Source organism: Myxocyprinus asiaticus, chromosome 7 (genome assembly GCF_019703515.2).
Source record: "Myxocyprinus asiaticus isolate MX2 ecotype Aquarium Trade chromosome 7, UBuf_Myxa_2, whole genome shotgun sequence".
Classification (NCBI taxonomy): Eukaryota; Metazoa; Chordata; class Actinopteri; order Cypriniformes; family Catostomidae; genus Myxocyprinus; species Myxocyprinus asiaticus.
The window spans coordinates 1,067,275-1,086,096 of NC_059350.1; the positions used below are offsets into that span (position 1 = coordinate 1,067,275).

The window sequence follows — 18,822 nt, forward strand, 5'->3', positions numbered from 1 at the left end:
ACAGTTTTCATTTAGCAGCCTGATATATACATAAAATGTTCTTTGATAGCTGTATACACAGCATATATATTTAGTGCAATTTTATTATCTGTGTTCTAAGTATTCTGTTACTGTTTTAAGGAGAGAAACCATTAAAAAAAATTCTGTGCATGGATCGGATCGTGAACCAATTAAAAATGTTTTACTAACATACAGACAGATGATGTGATTGCTGAAAGTTCACTGACTTGAACTGGCAAGTAATATAAATAAAAAAATATAGTTTATTGCTGGTTTTGCCTTTTTGTGGCCATATGTCTTTTAATTAAAAAACCTTTGTCAGACCCACTTGAACACTGGTCCTTCTTACCTGCTTTTAGTCTGGCCTGGTCTTCACTGCAATTTATTCTGGACAAAAATTTAGAGAGAAAGGAACAGCCTGATCGACAAGTGACCAACCACAATAAAAACTGCACTTGACTGGTGCTTATGCTTGTCTGAATATTTAGACTAGTTTTAAAAATGTGAAGTTTGATTGTCATACAGACATTACAATAAAACAAACAGCCAGCTAGTTAACTATGTAGTCAGACTGTCACATCGATATTCAGATAAACCTTCAGTTTTATATATATATATATATATATAGATAGAGAGAGAGAGAGAGAGAGAGAGAGAGAGAGAGAGAGAGCAACTTAAAGAAGATTAAAGGCTTTTTGTGGGTTTGTTTTTCATTTGATTTTTGGATAGTTGGAGTTTGGATTAACAAGCATTCCATTGACCTATTTGAACATTCTTCAATGTAAATCTATGGGATTTTTCTGATTTTTGATTATCTGTTTTGCAAAAACAGTTAAGTCTGATTAGTTAGAGAAGACATAGCAGACTATTCCAGAACATTCTGAAGGTCTGTGCCAAGTTTGGTAGATTTAGCTTGAAAGCTCTAGGAGAAGTTAGTCTTAGACATTTTGGTCTCGGTTTAGGTTTTTAAAATAAATAAATAAATAAATAAATAAAAACCTTTACAAAGTTTGTAAAAGGACAGCATGACTTTGTAAAACTTTTATAAAGTTCATAATATGGAATCACAATCAACTTATATGGGCATATTGTTGTACAATAACAATATACTATGACATCCACAGTAATTGAGACATCAAAACTACTTGTCAGAGCACATGAAATTTACCCGCTTCACCCCAGCATAAAAGTTTCTCTGCTGCAGGAGGGAAGCAGTGTCGCCAGATCTCGCAAGGGGAGCAAGCGACCTGGGTCTGGAAAAACAAGCCCAAATAAGCAGCTTGCCTCAGCAGACATGTCCACACTGGATGGGAGTGACTTCACAATTAAAGGTGAATTGCAAGTGTCATCCAATACATGCATAAAATCACCAACAGAGGTCACCCAAACTCCATTCACCGGTTCCAGAATCAGGGGTTGTTTCACACTCTGCTGCAGTCAACAGAAGCAATTCCGCAAGTATAACAATTAAGGAAAAGGTAAAGTCCACAAATAGAAATGCTTCCCATTTGAATAGACATAAAGTATTACCTGGTACAACTAGACATAATACAAAACCTAACACACTTTACACCTAATTCAAATAAACTAAGCCAATACAAGTTAGTAATGTCCAGTTTGTGAACCAGTTCTTTTTCAGTGAACAAGTTGAACCTGTTCACCAAATTGGACTGAATCGTTTGAAACCGTTTGCATCTCGAGTCAACACTGATGCACATTTACTTTATCTCGGACGTGCCCTACCTTTATGTTTCTGATGTATTTCGCTGAACACCAGAAAATATAACAAATAAAACATACTGGAAATATGTTTATGACTTGACTGTATTACCGTTTTCTCAATGTTTGATGATGATCTGGTTGGTCGCAACAGTTCTCGAGTCAACAATAGGCCCTTTCCCACTGGCAGTACAAAAGCCCATTTAAGGTAATTTTCCCTGGGACGAGTACTTTTCGTTGCTTTCGCACCTGAGGAACTAAAGTTCCTCTGAGCCATTTTGGGGGGATTTTTAGCTCCTACTCTGGAGTAGGTACTTTGAAGTGACTGTGGGAGGTGCTGCAGCCTGTGATTAGTCAAAAACCTGTGATGTAGAAAGCATTGAGAAAAGAGAGGAGTCCACAGCCACCATTAGTAAACAACTAGCCGATAGCATGCTACTCAGAAGATTTTACAATTCCCTTAACAGAAATAAAATAAAACCAACAAAGTATCCAATGAGGATCACCTGTTTCACGTGTGTGTGTGTGTGTGTGTGTGTGTGTGTGTTGTGACTTCATCGGAAGACACACTTTGAGTTTTCACCGCATCTGTACTGTTTGTACTGTGTGACTACAGAAAATAAAGTGATTTCTGGATTACTAAATAGATTTTTTCCTTGGATGATGGATATAAATAATCAGATGTTTATCGAGAGTGGGTAATTGAACTCTATTATACAATAAACCATCATGAAATCTAGTATACATGAGGGAAGTATTGTGTGCCTGTTACTGTGTGGTAACTTGCATCAAGATATATTTCTTGATGCAAGTCAATGAGTGAGTATTTCAGAACAGTTATTTATGTTGAGTCATAAAGGCCTTTATTGTTTAAGATTGTGTTGATAAATAGGCTTATAGTGCTTTCAACATGTTGTCCACTAAATTCAGCGCGTTTGTACTGGTACCAGTTCACAGCGGACGGAGTTACCTGCACAATGCCGAAAATAGAAAACAAGTGATCAATAGAATGTACTGTCACTCATTACTGATGGTTAGGATAAAAACGCTGATTGATATAGAAAATATAACTTTTATCGTGTGTCGTTTGCTGTCAGGTTAGGACACAGTGTGACTGTGGCTTCCTGTAGCCTCCTCTATGTTTCTGTTTGATTTCCGAGTACCCTGTTCTAAAAAATAAGGCTGGGCATAGAAATGCATCAATTCTTGGACTACAAACTCTTCAGACATGTTTAATAAGTTCTGTTCTCTGTTTTGTGTGCAGCTGTGTTGTGATCTGTTGTCACTATCGCTGTGGAGGACCTGTTTTTAGATAAACTAAATGAACGCCCCGATGTCATGAGGGGGCTGCGTGAACTGTTGTTCTCGTGCCCTATCATAAACGCGCACAGGAGATCAACGGTCAGTGAATATTTTCACTTAATAATACATTAGATTTCAGTTTGTTTCTCACCAAGTCTTATCGTATGCTTTCATAACAATCATGAGTCTCATGAATAATTTATTAGACTTCTGAATTATACTTTTGTGTTCTTTTGAAGCTTGAAGAGGTGGTCACCATAAACTGTCATTGTATGACATCACTGAGAACAACATTTTTACACAGTTTCTCCCTTTGTGTTGAGAAAAAGAAAGAAAGTAATATAGGGTTATAACAACACAAGGGTAGGTAAACAATGACTTAATTTTAATTTTTGGGTGAACTAATCCTTTAAATAAGTTAACATTAACCAATTTCAACCATAAATAAATAAGCACAAAACTGGGTCAAAGAAACCGAGTAAAAACAAATGACCTCTGACAATCTATTAAACAATTTTAGCACCAAATACTAAAAACTAAATGTTTTTATTTTATTTATTTTTTTCATTCTGATTCCGGCGTCCCGCGGCCTGACAAGGTAACAACAACAAAATAAAAGTATGGTTACTAACATTATTTTTAAAAATGACAGTACTCTGTGCCAAGGGTGGGTGATATACTAGCTGCAGTTTTGCCAGATCTTGCAAGAGAATCCAAAAGAACTGGTCTGGAGAAACAAGCCCAAAATAAATGACTTGCCTCATTAAAATAAGCAAAAATAAGTGTTTACATTTTTGGTGGATTGATTCGCATTGAAACCATGACAAGCATAGTATACAGTAGACTATAAAAAATTATTGATTTTCAGTAAATGTATCTTGAACAGTAAGTGGGGATATGTGACAGCTGCGATTAGTGGTTAATCACAATGCATTGTGCCATAAGAGCCAAGCACCAGCAGGTCCAAAACGCAAATGTATTCTGGAAATAAGCCCAAAAAGCTGGACTGCCATTATTTAACAGATACTTTAAGAAATAAACAAGCCCACAGTCACTTTTCTGTAAAGCCCTGAATGTTTTTATCATCTTGTAGCGATATCAGAAGTAGCTACCAGTCCTTCTGTGTCATGTTGATACTTAAGCATATTTTACTTTAATGTTTTAACAATATATTTTAATATTAAGTAATACATATATAAATGAATAATACCTGTCTTTCTACAGTAATGATAACACTAAATAACAACGTTATCGATATAACACCAGAGTACAGTCTTGTTAGCAGTTGCATGCTTTCCAGCGCTCATTTATGTGTGTATGCAAGACGAGCGCTCACGATACGGCTGTGTCTGGTCAACATTCCTGTCTTGGTGAGACATTGAAAACTGTGTTGAGTTGGTCCATCCAGATCCAGTAAGTATCAGATTTTAAAATATATACAGTACACCTGAAAACAGTAATATATACAGATGTGCTTGAGGAATTTGCAAACTTGAGCCAGCATATTTGTGTTTTTTTGCAAAACTCTTATTAAGAGAAGAACCTCGCAAACTTTGGCAAAACTAGCAAAAAAATGTTTTTCTCATAAGCACCTATTTTAGCCTATTTACATTTTTGTATTATTGGATTTACAGTAATCTTGCCACAGGAACAGTACTTCTGCAGTAACCCTTTTAAAGCTGCACTACGTAACTTTGTGCTCTTTAGCGTCATCTGTGGTTGAAAGTTAAAACTGCAAGCAATTTGTGGAAGAACACATAACATCAGTCATGTTTCGGCACTGCACTTCTGGCGGATGAATCACATGATTTGATGTTACCTGGACATCGCCTGTGTGTGATCATGACTGGGAGATATTCAGAGCCAGAGTAATAACATGCTGTTTTCATCTTGGTATTATGTTATACGATTAAAAATTTAAAACTGAAATATTCTTTGATGAAGAAAAAAACACTCTTATTTACATATTTTTAATGAATTTTACACTTTTCTGACACTACAATCAAAGCGCTTTTACATAGAGAACAGGGGACTCTCCTCAAAGTATACTTTAAGTATGATTATTCAAGTGTTTTATCTTCTATTAATGTTTGTATTGTACTACAATGATCAGTTTAAGAGGTGAAACTCGTGATATGGATGATATGAGTTCAATGGAAGACTTTATTATTATTGTTATATTGTACAGCCTCAGTTGATAATGCAAGTGAACCATAATACTACAATAGTATGCTTATTCAATGCACACAACTGCCCCATTCACACATGCAGCCAGGTAAATTACAGGAAAATAGTTTGGTTGCCTTTACTGGTAAATGTACCAAATGTGCTGTGCTGTTTTTCCATTTTGCTACCATTCACACATCAGCACAAAATGCAGTTAAACTATGTGACTTGTTTGCTGTAAATGACCTCAACACGGCTGCGCTGGAAATGTAGGCTTTTAGTTTCAAAATCTGGTGGGGTATGATTTGTAGCTGAACATATGTGGTTGGTAATGTTGGTGGGGGGGGGGTTCTGTTTTTTTGGCTATTGTTTTTATTTATATGACACCATATGCGACGACTTCAAATGAGACTGTTGAACTACAGAGAACAAAATGCTGTTCAGTAACATGTGTGAATTGTATGTCTGCACGAAGAATGTGGGTTCATCACAGAATACATGGGGAATCGCTAACTGTTCCTTTCACCTGTCGGGAAATTTATTCATCAGCTCGGATGAAGAGAAGCGCTCTGATTTCACTATTTGACCAGTTTATTGCCATTTTTCTTACTTCCGAGTAACCAGTGTTAAACGGCGCAGAGTAACTGAGTCATCTCCATCACAACGTTCTTATGTCTGCGTGCCCTAACCTCGTACGAACTCAAACCGGTAATGTTCTGGCTCTGTTCACACAAAAATAAGGAAATTTATAGGTAATGATACAACTTCACAATAAGGGATATTGCCAGAGCAAAATTTACCAGTATTTTCAAAAGGGTAGTGTTCACACATGACCTCTAAACTGGAAATTGTAGGTAATTTCCTGGAAAAGGCTGTATGTGTGAACGCGACTATTAACACTATAAACTAAAACAAGGATTCAGAAATGATGGGGATAAAATATACTTTATTAAACATGAAATTACTGTAATATGCTTAAATATGCAATATAACAATTAAAAGAAGTCAATTTCAGAAGTCGATAATATTAGTAAACGTCACAGTAACTTCCCCGGACAACATAGATACATTGCAACTGGTTAACACACGAGTAATGTTCGATTCATACAAGCATGACAACCAATATAAGCTTCAACAACCCTACGAGAAAACATATCCAAGCATTATAGCAAATATAGAACTTTGCCAAACAGATAACAGATAAACATCCATCCAGACTGCAGTGATGCTGTGAACTGCATGAGTATAAGTGACTGAAGTGAACGTAGTTTCTCCAGCTGGAACATGAGACAGCTGGTACTTCTTTCTGTTTTTATGGACATGACATAATGATGCAAGGATGTACGTCATAAACCAGCGATTTCACGCCAAATCTGACCTGGCTTTTTTATAGGCTTACAGTAGTGTATCGGGGTACGGTAAGGAGATTGTTTTGAACACTGTTTATGTACTCAATCAATAATGGCAACAATTTGTTCATTTTTAACCAAAAAATCTTACGTTGTGCAGTTGCTTTTGTTTCACACCCAAACAATTCAGACAGAACAGAAGGTGGATCTCAGTGACTCAGCATTCCACAAGACACTCATGGATACAAACAACATATTTCTTTAAGCATTGTGGCACCACAGCTTTTCGGTACTACACTCAATACTCCTCTGACATCTGAATATCTGTTTAAGAGCAGAATGATTGAGAGTTTCTCTGAATTCACAAACTGAAATCATTGCAATATCACACACCTTTCAATCTAAATACATGCAGTGCATGTATTATGGTATTAGTATACATGAGAATATTTCCCCTTAAATGAAGCCAAAGAGACATTTTTTTTATACATTGTACAAAGAATGTAAGAAAATGTTTAGGTGTTTGTGTGACATATTCGTTGTTTCTCACAGGAGGCTGTTAAATCTGACACAGAGACACAGAAGAATCATTAGAAACTCTAAATCCAGCATAGAGGGGTTCAGTGAATGTGGTGTTGAATGTGTGTAAGTGTGTGAGTGTGTGTGTGTCAGAGACACTGTAGAAGGACAGAGTGCCGGCTAACCAGTCCAGATACACTCCTACTCTGTTAGATTGTGGTGTAGGGACAGATATGTTTTTGTTCTTATTATTGTGCCATATATTGAATCCATTACCAGTGCAGAAAAGACTCCATGAATTTTCATCGAGCCCAAACATACTGTTACTCCCTTTTTTCCTACTGACTCCTTTATATGCCATGGCTACACGAGCCCAGCCACTATATTCAACTACCCAGTAACAGCGTCCAGTCAGACTCTCTCTACATAGAACTTGAGGAATGTGATCAAATCTCTCTGGATGATCAAGATATAACTGCTTCTCTTTCTTCCATGTTACTTTTCTGTTCCCCTCAGACAGAATGAGATGAGTGTTTGTTGTGTCTGGATCCAGAGTGAGATTACAGAAATCTGAACACAAAGAAAGACATTTCTTTCTTTATAACTCAATTGTTAACATTAATTGCATGTGTCAGTGTCAGATGATAACCTACATTTTTGTAGACCCGGTTTCATCCTACAGGGCTCTCTGTTGTCCAAGCTGAAAGTGACAAAAACGTACACATAATGTTAAGTAGTTAGAATAGTTATTCAGTGCTGTGACACATACAGTCCATGTAAAATAAGGCACTACCGTATTTTCTGGAAATAAAGTTGCACCTGGTCAAAAATTGCACTGTTCAGAGAAAAAAAGCACAGATAAACCACATCTTTACATAAATCGCACCAGTGCTGGGTAGTAACGGATTACATGTAATATGGATTACGTAATCAGATTACAAAATCAAGTTCTTGTAATTGGATTAAATTACATTTTAAAATACTCGTAATCGGACTACAGTTAATTTTTATAGATTACATGATTACATATTAACAAGGCAACGGCAGTAAATTGTAAATAATTTATTGACCATTTTCATTTCAATATCAATATATTCTTACCCTGAACCACAATAGTCTCACAGATGAATATTTTGAGCATGTGCTCCTTTTACACTGCAACAGTAAGATATGCACCTCAGCTAAGGAATAGGTGATGGACTATTATTAAGTAGTAAGGGTTAAAAATAAGTGTGTCAGAGATTTGAGCTGTTAGCTTTGACCTAGAAATGTCATTGCTGTTGATTTCAGGTTCATTACTATTTGTTCATATAATGTTTCTATTGTTTTATGCACTTAAAATGAATATGTTTTACAATTTTTTTTTTTTTTTTTTATAATTTCTTACTACCTCACCAATGGTGTGCAGCTCACACATTGAATTTAATTGCTTCAAAGGATCTAATGGATGCTATTTCTAAGGGTCCTACCCGCAGGTACACAAGTTCAACTGCAAAATGTGCAGCAATATTAAACAAAGCCCATTGCTCTACTGCATGACACTTGACATAAAACTTGACACAACTGTTCCTTGTGTGACTCGGCGGAATTTAAATATTCTGCTCTTTTAGAATATTCTTGCTGTTCAAAAGATAATAACTTGCACCTCAACTTTGGAATAGGTGATGGACTATCAGTGAGCAGTAAGGGTTAAAAGTGTTTCAGTGCTTTTAGATGAAAGCTTTGACCTAGTCAACGTTGTTGCTGTTGATTTTATGGTCATTAATTTTTTTTCATTTTATTATTGATTTATGTTGATTTTATGGTCATTAATGTTCGTAAAGCTGCTATTGTTTTATACTCTTAAAATGAACTTGATGTCTCAATGTTTTGAATTATACCATTTGGCCATGCACTATCATTGCTATTACATTTAATATTTATTTCATTCTTGTTATGTTTAATGCATTTTTTAAAAATGTCATAAGGAGCTCTTTTGTGAGGCTCTTTTTGTTAGTAATAAATAATTGAATGCTTTTATGTATTACTGGGGTACTGTTATGTTAAAATGATTATCCTACTCAAATGCATGTGACATAAAATAAACTAGAATTAGGTTGAAAATAATCCAAAAGTAATCCAAAAACAGTCAGATTAGATTACCCAAAAAATGCAAACTATGAGATTAAGTTACTGATTGCATTTTTTGTCATGTAATTTGTAATCAGTACCTGATTACAATTCACAAGTAATCCGCCCAGCACTGAGTTGCACTGACAGAGGTTAAATGCGGCAGGCACTCAGACCCGGGAGCAGCCACCCAAGTCCCAACTTCCCTTCAGCTGCTCAAAATTTTAGAAATGCTCGTTATGACGGTTACCTCAGCAAATACACATCTCTATGCGTTGTAACTCTATGCTGTATACAAATAAACAGCTTTTAGTCTGTGAGTAAAACATTATGCCTGTTTGAATTCTATTAATTCATTAACATTAGTGACTGTGTATCTGTGGATATTTCTGATATTAGCAAACTTTGCTCTGCACTAACCATCTGGTTCACTAACTGAAAGTTTTTACTACAATTGTGGTGAAACATCATTTCATGGGCATGTGAAGAGTTGCGTTTGTCAGCGGTCTAGAGTCTGTTAGAACAATAATGTTGATGGGACAGAATATTTAAGATCATTCCATAAAGTACTTTTTAAAGGCATAATACTCTGAACTGGCCCCTTTAAATCACTACTACCATCTATTTGACTGATGATTTCATCTGTTTGTGTGTAAGCATATGTGTTTTAGTGTGCATGCGTTTGAACAGCCAACATTAATTAGGTATAAATTATGTATAATTTATGTATAGTCGCTTCGGACTATAAGTCACAGGTACTTTCAGATGAAGACAAAAATTTGACTTATATTACTGAAAATACGGTATAATGTAAAGACTTTCTGTAGGCTTGATATAAATTATGAACAAAGATACATTTGTTTATATATTATACCCTATATCATCCTTTTCAAATGATGTAAAGATGTAAAATCTCAGACATAAAATCATTTGATTTATGAGTACTTGCTACAAACATATTTTTGGTGCCAACAACTGGGGAACAATAAATTGTTCATACTGTCAAATTTGAAATTGCTGTTTGGATTTAAGTTTTCTGCAGCTGACAATCCCTTAGTGATTACTTGCTTAGAAGAGAAATAACTGAAAGCATACAGTAATTTGGTTAAGGGGTCTCACCGACAACATGAACATTTCTAAACTTTCTTAAAGACTTCACACAATAATATAATGAATTGCAGGTAGCTGAATTTTCAGTTGAATTCAATAAAATGTCAGTCTGTTCTTCACACAACTTCAGAAAATTTGAAATATATAGGCAGAGCACAACTCTTATTGACTGTTTTTATGTTTTTTAATATTGTACATGGATAGGATAAATTACCATTCACTTTTGTTGTACTTCAACAGCCAGAAATGACATACAGATTTGGAATGATTAAATGATGACAGTTTTTATTTTAGAGTGAAATATCTTTAACTTCTTACTTGAGTTTGTCAAGTGTGTAGTTTGGATCGTTGAGTCTCTCAGAGAGCAGTTTGACTCCTGAATCTCCTGGGTGATTGTAGCTCAGATCCAGCTCTTTCAGGTGTGAGGGGTTTGAACTTAGTGCTGAAGCCAGATAACAACATCCGACCTCTGTCACCATACAGCCAGATAATCTACAAATAGAAAGTAATTGGACTTCTGAATAGGCTCTTGTTTTGTGTGTACAGATAGGAATATAACAACTCTGTTTCAGATTATTCTTAATGATTCTGGTTCCTTAAGCCTAGTGTACACTACAAGACTTGCAGTCGGCACAATGCGACTCACAATTTTGTTTTCTGTTGTGCTGGTGCACACACTTCAAAACTGTAGTGTATTAACTACATGACCATTAATCACAGACTGAGGCCATGTGTACACTGATATTAAGATCCAATCACAAATGTTCAAGCAAGACATCACCATTACACCTGGCCGGTACTTTTGACCACTTTTTGTTCTAAAAGAAAGTCTCTTATTTTATGAGAACATACATCAATACAGAACATCATCTCCTGGTGGTGGGGCAGTGGTCAGGGACGTCTACCTGCCACCCCCTGCAGCTGGACACCGGATTCTTTCCATTTCCTCTCATTCTTGCCCCCCATCAAGACATTCCTTCTTTATAGGTCTTAACCATTCAGACAAGGTTCAATGACCACTCACCACGAGAAATCCTACCCTATGTCCCAGGACCTCTGCTATGCTGACATCTGCTGTGCATACAGTCCTATAGTATACCATACCCACTTTGTGGCATATCCCATGCGGCCATAGGGCCCATCCCATTGGCAAAGGCTGTGCTAGCCACACTGGCACCGTTAATGAGTGCTCAATGCCCCCGGTTCTGTATGGCATACTACTTAACCACACAACCCTACATGCCAACCTCTCCAATAACCCTAGTCAGCATACTAGACTGACACAAGCCCTAGTATTCCTTCCCCTGATGTAATTATTCCATACCTCACAAATGTTATGTATTTCTCTCTTCTACACCACTCACTTTGTGTCCTTTCTTCTTAACCATAGCCAGAAGCTCCCTTTCTTTGCATCCTCTGCCATTTCCTTCAGAGACTTCTTTAACATCGATCCAGAGATACCAACATCTTTCAGCAGGCGCTGCATTGATGTTCCCATAAATCCTCGACACCGAACCTCCACAGGGTAGTGGCAGTCCTCCATCTACTTTTCACTGCACTAAATCAGCATATATTAACTTTTTACTCTCATGGGCTGCCACCAGTCCATGTTTCCATGGGATGTGTTTGTCTGAAAGATCTACTTTGTTCTCTCCCTAAACTTCAAATAGGCTGCTCTGCCAGCACCGGGATTCTTTCCCTATCCACCTCAAATTATATCGATACCTAACTCCCTTACGAATCAAAAGACTACGCGATTTCATTGGCTTAATCTTCATCTTGGCCCATGCCAATAGCTCTTCCAGCCTTTTCAAGAGTCTGTTTGTATGTGCAGCAGTCTGGAGGATGCTTATGACATCATTCCTATAGCTGTGTGTAGTTGGCAATCTCACCCCAGACTGTGCACAAATTCCTCTGGCCTTCTTTATGGGCCTGGGGCTTAAGTTGCCCTGGCTCTTTCTACCACCTGCCTGATCTCACATCAAATTCCACTACTGGCTTCGCTGGCACTGGGACATATACGGGGGAGCTGAGCAGGCTGTGTTTATGGGGATCACCAAGTTGCTTTTTCAAGTGGTCCTCTAGTTCCTCCTTCGCCATCACCAGCTTCCCACTCCTCTTCTCATCCAGTAGGTCTCTGGCAAACTTAAAAGGGTCCTTGGTGAACTTCGCACTCTCATGCTCCTTCTCTTCTGTCGTATTCTCTCAGCCCTCCTTAATACTGCTAAGCTAGACCTTATGCCATCCCACAACACCATGAAGCCCTCCTTCTCATGCTCATCTGTCCAGCTGAAGTATCTTTTTCTCTCTCCTACACATCCCCCGGGGACCACTCTTCCTCACAATGCTTCACCAAATCTACCCACGCATTCTTCATAAACAATGTCAATACACATGTAATATTCACATGATTTTAAATAATTAAATATGTAATATTTTTCAATAACTTGAAAAGGTCTGATAACAAAACACACAATACTTGTATGAAATTCATAAATTTTCATATTTTAAATACCTCAGTATCTCTAGTTTACAGTTTGTACTCTTCAGTGCATCAGAGAGCAGCCTCACTCCTGAATCCAGCAGGTCATTGTTACTCAGATCCAGATATCTCAGGAGGGAGTTTGATGATTGTAAAGCTGAAGCCACAATTTCACGACACTGACCAGTGAGATTACTGTCAGCAAATCTAAAAAAGTTTCAGACAGGGATTTATAGGCTATTGTACTAGGCAAAAAAATGTATTCATAAAAATAGTTTTTGAGGTTTTATACATTTTCTGATCAATTCTATATCTAATTTTTTGTTATATATATATACACACACACACACACACACACACACACACACACACACACAGTATAGAGAGAGAGAGAGGGAGGGAGAGAGAGAGAGAGAGAACGAGAGAGAACCTTACACCTAAATCTTTCAGCCAAAAGTGACTATATTTTTATATTTTTTTATAAACATTCAGTTCATATTGCAGTTCATCCAGAGGACATTCAGGGAAAAAACTCTAGACATGACACAAATTATTTTTAATTTGCAATTAAATAAGAAACTTAAAGGGTTAGTTTACCTAACAATTACAATTCCATCATTGTTCATTTTTGGGAAAGCTAACACAAAACTAATTTCTAAATTATGTTTGTAAATTGAAAAAAGAAACACTGAGATGTAAATAACAGTCTCTTAATGATTTATTGCATCTTTTTTTAAACACTCACAGAGCTTTTCTGCAGTTGCTCACAGCTGGTATAAGTCTTCTTCTACCCTCCTCTGATGTGTTGTATTTCTTCAGGTCCAGCTCATCCAACTCCTCCTCTGACATCTGAAGCATGTAGGCGATTGCAGAACATTCAGCAGGAGAGAGTTTATTCTCTGAGTGTTTATCTGATTGTACAAACTCCTGAATCTCTCTGTACAGAGTCTGATCTTTCATCTCCAGCAGACAGAGGAACAGATTGATGGATCTTTCATTCGAGAGATGTTTGTCACTCTTGATTTTGTCTTTAATGTACTGTGAGGTTTTCTTGATGTTCTCTGAGCTGTTCTCTGTGTGTGTCAGCAGATCCTGTAAGAGTCTCTGATTGGACTCCAGTGAAATGCCCAGCAGGAATCGCAGGAAAAGATCCAAGTGTCCATTTTCACTCTGCAGGGCTTTATCTACTACTCCTCTGAGCAAATTATGCAATGAATCAAAAAACTTTTGTGCCTCCATGGTGCTACTCACAAAGCAGTGGAACCAATAAAAAGCCGCCAGAAACTCCTGAAAGCTGAGATGTATGAAGCAGTAGACTTTCCTCTGATGAATCACAGATTCCTCCTTAAAGATCTCAGTGCAGATCCCAGAATACACTGAGGCATCAGTGAGGTCTATGCCGCTCTCTCTCAGGTCCTCCTCATAGAACATGACATTGCCCTTCATCAGCTGTTTGAAAGCCAGTTCAGCAAGTTTCACAATCACTTCTCTGTTGGACTGCAGGAGTTTCTCTGGATCTCTCTCTTCATACTTCCGATTCCTCATATTGATCTGAATGAGCAGGAAGTGGATGTACATTTCAGTCAGAGTTTGAGGGATTTCTGCACTGTCATCTTGTTTCAGGATATTTTGAAGCACAGTGGATGAGATCCAACAGAAGACTGGTATGTGGCACATGATGTGGAGGCTTCTTGCTTTTTTAATGTGTGAGATGATTCTGCTGGCTTGATGCTCATCACTGATTCTCTTCCTGAAATATTCCTCCTTCTGAGGGTCATTGAATCCCTGAATTTCTGTCACACGATCGATGTAAATGGAGGAGATCTGATTGGCTGCTGCTGGTCTGGAGGTAATCCAGATGAGAGCAGAGGGAAGCAGCTCTCCTTTGATGAGGTTTGACATCAACACACCCACTGATGAAGTCTTAGTCACATCAGAAACTTTCTCACTGTCTGAAAACATCAGTGGAATTCTGCTTTCATCCAGACCGTCAAAGATGAACACAACTTTACACTCATCATAAATCTTTGAGTCCAGATCATGAAGTTCTGGATGAAAGTCCAGCAGAAGTTTGTAAAGACTGTACTGCACATCTTTAATCAAGTTCAGCTCTCGAAATGGAAACACAAACATGAAATCTACATCCTGATTGGCTTTTCCCTCAGCCCAGTCCAGAATGAACTTCTGCACAGAGACTGTTTTTCCAATTCCAGCGATGCCTTTCGTAAGAACAGTCTTTATTTTGTCTTTTCTCTTCTCCTCACATCCTAGTTCAGGTAAGGGTTTAAAGATGTCATTGCAGTAGATTGGAGTGTCTTGTAAGTGTTGAATTCTGGCTGTTTTCTCCATGTTTAAAACCTCATGTTCTTCATTCACCACTTTACGCTCTCCCTCTATGATGTAGAGCTGTGTGTAAATCTTTTCAAGAGGTGTTTTATTCACTGGTCTTTTGTATCCTTCAAATAAGCTTTCATACTTATTCTTCATGTAGGTTTTGTGTTTCTGTTTGACATTCTGCAGGACATTATCTACTGGTTGACAAGAATTCTTTTGCAGGTCTCCAGTTTTCTCCAGCAGTGTGCGTGTCTTAAGAGCTGGTACTGTGAAGTGCTGCATGAGCTCAGATGTCTCTGCTCCATCACTGAATTTGGGGGGTTGAATAATGGATCTGTCACAGCTGAGTTCTTGAGATGCTGCTCTCTGACTCTTCCTGGTTATAATCATCAAATACATAAAATCACATTGTTTTTCTGCTTAAAGGATTAGTTCACCCAAAAATGATAATTATCTCATGATTTACTCTCTTTTAAGCCATCTCAGGTGTGCATGACTTTCCTTCATCAGCAGAACCGAAGTGAAGATTTTTATTAGTACATTTCAGCTCTGTTTGTCCATACAATGCAAGTAAACAGGTGCCATTAGACTGCTGGCTGTTTGACAGTCCAAAAGTCATATTTAGGCAGCATAAATGTAATCCACATTCCAGTGTGTCTCCTGTCAATCAATTAATGTCTTCTGAAGCAAATCGATAGGTTGGTAAGAGAAACAAATTGATAATTAAACGTTTTTAACTTTCCACCCAGTGCTGTATTTCTGTTTGAAATGAACTAACTGTCGCATGACGTTCATTCCTCTGTTGTATACAAAGTGCACGCTTCCGACTTCTCGTGTTAACGTGCCTTGCGCTTACGTCATGTGACAGCTCTGTGATGAGTCAACTGGTAGCAGGAAGCATTTTTTTAAAGTTAATAAAGTTTTAATTATCTATTTGTTTCTTACACAAACCTATTGATTTGCTTCTGAAGACATAAATTGATCGACTGGAGTCGTGTGGATTACTTTTATGGGATAAAGTCTCACCTGGGGTCAAAGGTCTCTGCTCCATCACTGAATTGTGGGGGCTGAATAATGGATCTCCCACTTATTGACACACAGCTGGGTTCTGGAGAGAGATCTGGCTTTTTTTCCTCCATAGAAAAAGGCAGGCGTTGACCTGCAAAACAATACATACATACTATAAAGTAGAATTCACACAAGGGCTGCACAATTAATATAAATAACTAACTGAGTGTCAATAAAGTGTCAATTACATAATTTCATTTAGGTCTACTAACATGTTATTTGAATCGTCGTGTGCATTAATGCAATAGCAAATCTGAGGCATTTAAATTAGTCTGTTAGCATTCCATAAACAACAATAATCTAGTATTCACCCTATGTTGTTCTCTCTGTGTATAATTTATTCAAAATTTGAATCCACACCCTGCACACACACAGAGAACCAAACACAGCATGACTAAAGACCACTGATGCTCTCATTTGATCACTGCATTTAAAAGGTATTTATAAACCTAAAAAGAAAAAACATTTTATCAGCTTAATGTCACATTTAAAACATGTTAACTGAATGTCACCTCTAAAAACTCTGCAGTGCATGGTGTACGTTTTCTCACACAACCAGAATAACCAGAAGAACTGGTTTACTGGGTAACATCAGAAAATAACTTTCTACAAGGCTATAGATGATTTTATATCTGTTCATGAAAGGGTGATACAGTATTTTGAGGAAAATTATGAATCCCATAAAAACAAAAAAGATTATGTTTTTCCTCAAACAAAAAAATATTTTAAAACAATTATAATGTGTGCTATAGGCCCTACTGAATGACACAGAAGAAATAAAAAGAAAAACACTAACACAAGTCAACCTTACATAAGCATTATATACAGTACTGTTACCATGGTTACATAGTGGACTACTATTTATTTTCCAAGGATAGACTCAGTGTTGGTGAGAAAAGTATTTCCAGGACTCAGTAAAGTGAATAAAAGATCACTCCTCATCTAGTTACAACAATGTATACATGCAGGTGTTTAAAGATCTGGACAGTTGTTTCTGAAATCCTTACTTAATCAATAGAATATGAAAATTAAGAATATAGAATTTATCTCAAGTCATTGGTTTTGGGTGCAGGAGCTGAGCTAGCCTAACTCAAATTTGTCCATTTTTTTGACTAAATCGACTAATTTCTCCCAATAATCACTTTTTACACTTTTTGAATATTAGACAAAATCACTCTCTTACTCCCTCATTACTAGTTTATCAACGCAAAACAGCCACATTTAAAATCTAAAATGTAAAAACCTATTTTTGTCAGAAACTACTGTCCATATGCGGGTATATGATCAAGTATACCGGGTATAATGGTAAAAGATATCGACTTCACAGCCATTACAAGGTAATATTGATCACTGATCATGAATTGACATGTCGTCGGGTGTGCATCACAAGGATACATTCTGCTAAATATGGCAACAGGCGGACACGTATTTATAATTTACTTATTTTAAATTGTCAAACAACAAATGTATAACAGCTCTAGAAATGTACTTACCGGGAATCGTCGGTGAATTTATCGTCCTTCCTTGATGAAAACTTTCAGTTTTGAAACCGGTTCTTTACCTGGTTGAGCCAGAAGTAATTAAGGACAAAAACATGGGCGTTTATTTACTGTACTCATGAGATATATTTATCAGCCGATTCACACGGGCAGTGCGGGGTTAATCCTCCCCGGGCCCTGGGCTAGTTCATGAATATTAATTAGATTACGTGATCTACAGCGCTACACAGGTTAATCAACTTAATAATCAATCAATGAGCCACGCCCCTAAACATTCCCTCAGGTCTTCTTAAAAGCAAGTCTTTGAAACCCGAAAGGTGGAGGGGATCGTTGTGTTCTGTTTATAGTATCATCCAGTTCAGTCTGTTAAAGGTCACTGACGTCATCAGCTGATTTTTGACTAGGCTGACTCTCTCCGGTTTACAGGTGAATTGCATTATAAGCGCTAAGAGTAATGCATATAAATACATATTTTTATTATGTGAACCAACATCCTCGGGTGATTATTTTTCTGATGTTAAAATAATGTCTCTTATCACAAAGACAATTATAGCCTACAGTAAGTAAGCCATTTATAGGTTGATTTCCCCCGAAGAATGTAAAAACTGTCTCTGTAGCGCTTTCAAAACTTTGTTCACTTAGAGGCCGTTTACACGACAACGTTTGCAACTAAAAACGGAAAACTTTTTATGCATACAAAACATACAAATACGCGAATTTGTGAAAACGATGACGTCATGCGCACGTGTATTACATGTTATATTACAAATGATGGATTGATAGGCATCAATTTGAGATGTATAATTATCAGTATGAATACTGGTGTCTGTGCAAATAACAATAATCACCAATTTATTCATTTGGAGTGTTTTGTATGGAGTGTGAACATTGTAAAGTAGGCAGAACCTGCAATTTGAAAATCTTGAAATTAATGTATGGATTCAGATATGAACAGTATTTTGTATTTTAAATGTTATTTATTTACTTAATTTTATTTGATGTACCTTTACCCTGCAATTCATTCACCCACCGTTTATGTATATAGCCTATAGACAGAGATATGATGCCATGTACAGTATTCAATGATATGCTTAGAATATGAAAACATGAGGCAATGCATGTAAGATCCAGTGTACACAAGACCTCTGTCTCCATCAGGTGTCCA

At 37.0% G+C, this 18,822-nt stretch overlaps 2 protein-coding genes across 2 annotated transcripts in view; both read right to left on the reverse strand.

Annotated features, from left to right (window-relative positions):
- Positions 1-6,120: 6,120 nt before the first annotated feature.
- LOC127444237 (uncharacterized) overlaps positions 6,121-18,822 on the reverse strand; it is a 188,067-nt gene continuing 175,365 nt past the window's right edge. Inside the window, 3 exon segments of the mRNA XM_051703508.1 lie at positions 6,121-7,625; positions 7,709-7,755; positions 10,593-10,766. Coding sequence (XP_051559468.1) covers positions 6,922-7,625; positions 7,709-7,755; positions 10,593-10,766 — 925 coding nt within the window. The 3' untranslated portion in view covers positions 6,121-6,921.
- Positions 13,498-18,015, reverse strand: LOC127444161 (NLR family CARD domain-containing protein 3-like). Its single transcript, XM_051703390.1, has 3 exons — positions 17,652-18,015; positions 16,117-16,249; positions 13,498-15,466 (listed from the first exon to the last, which is right to left on the reverse strand). The coding sequence occupies exons 2-3, from the start codon at positions 16,227-16,229 to the stop codon at positions 13,498-13,500; spliced, it is 2,082 nt and encodes a 693-aa protein (XP_051559350.1). The 5' UTR covers positions 16,230-16,249; positions 17,652-18,015.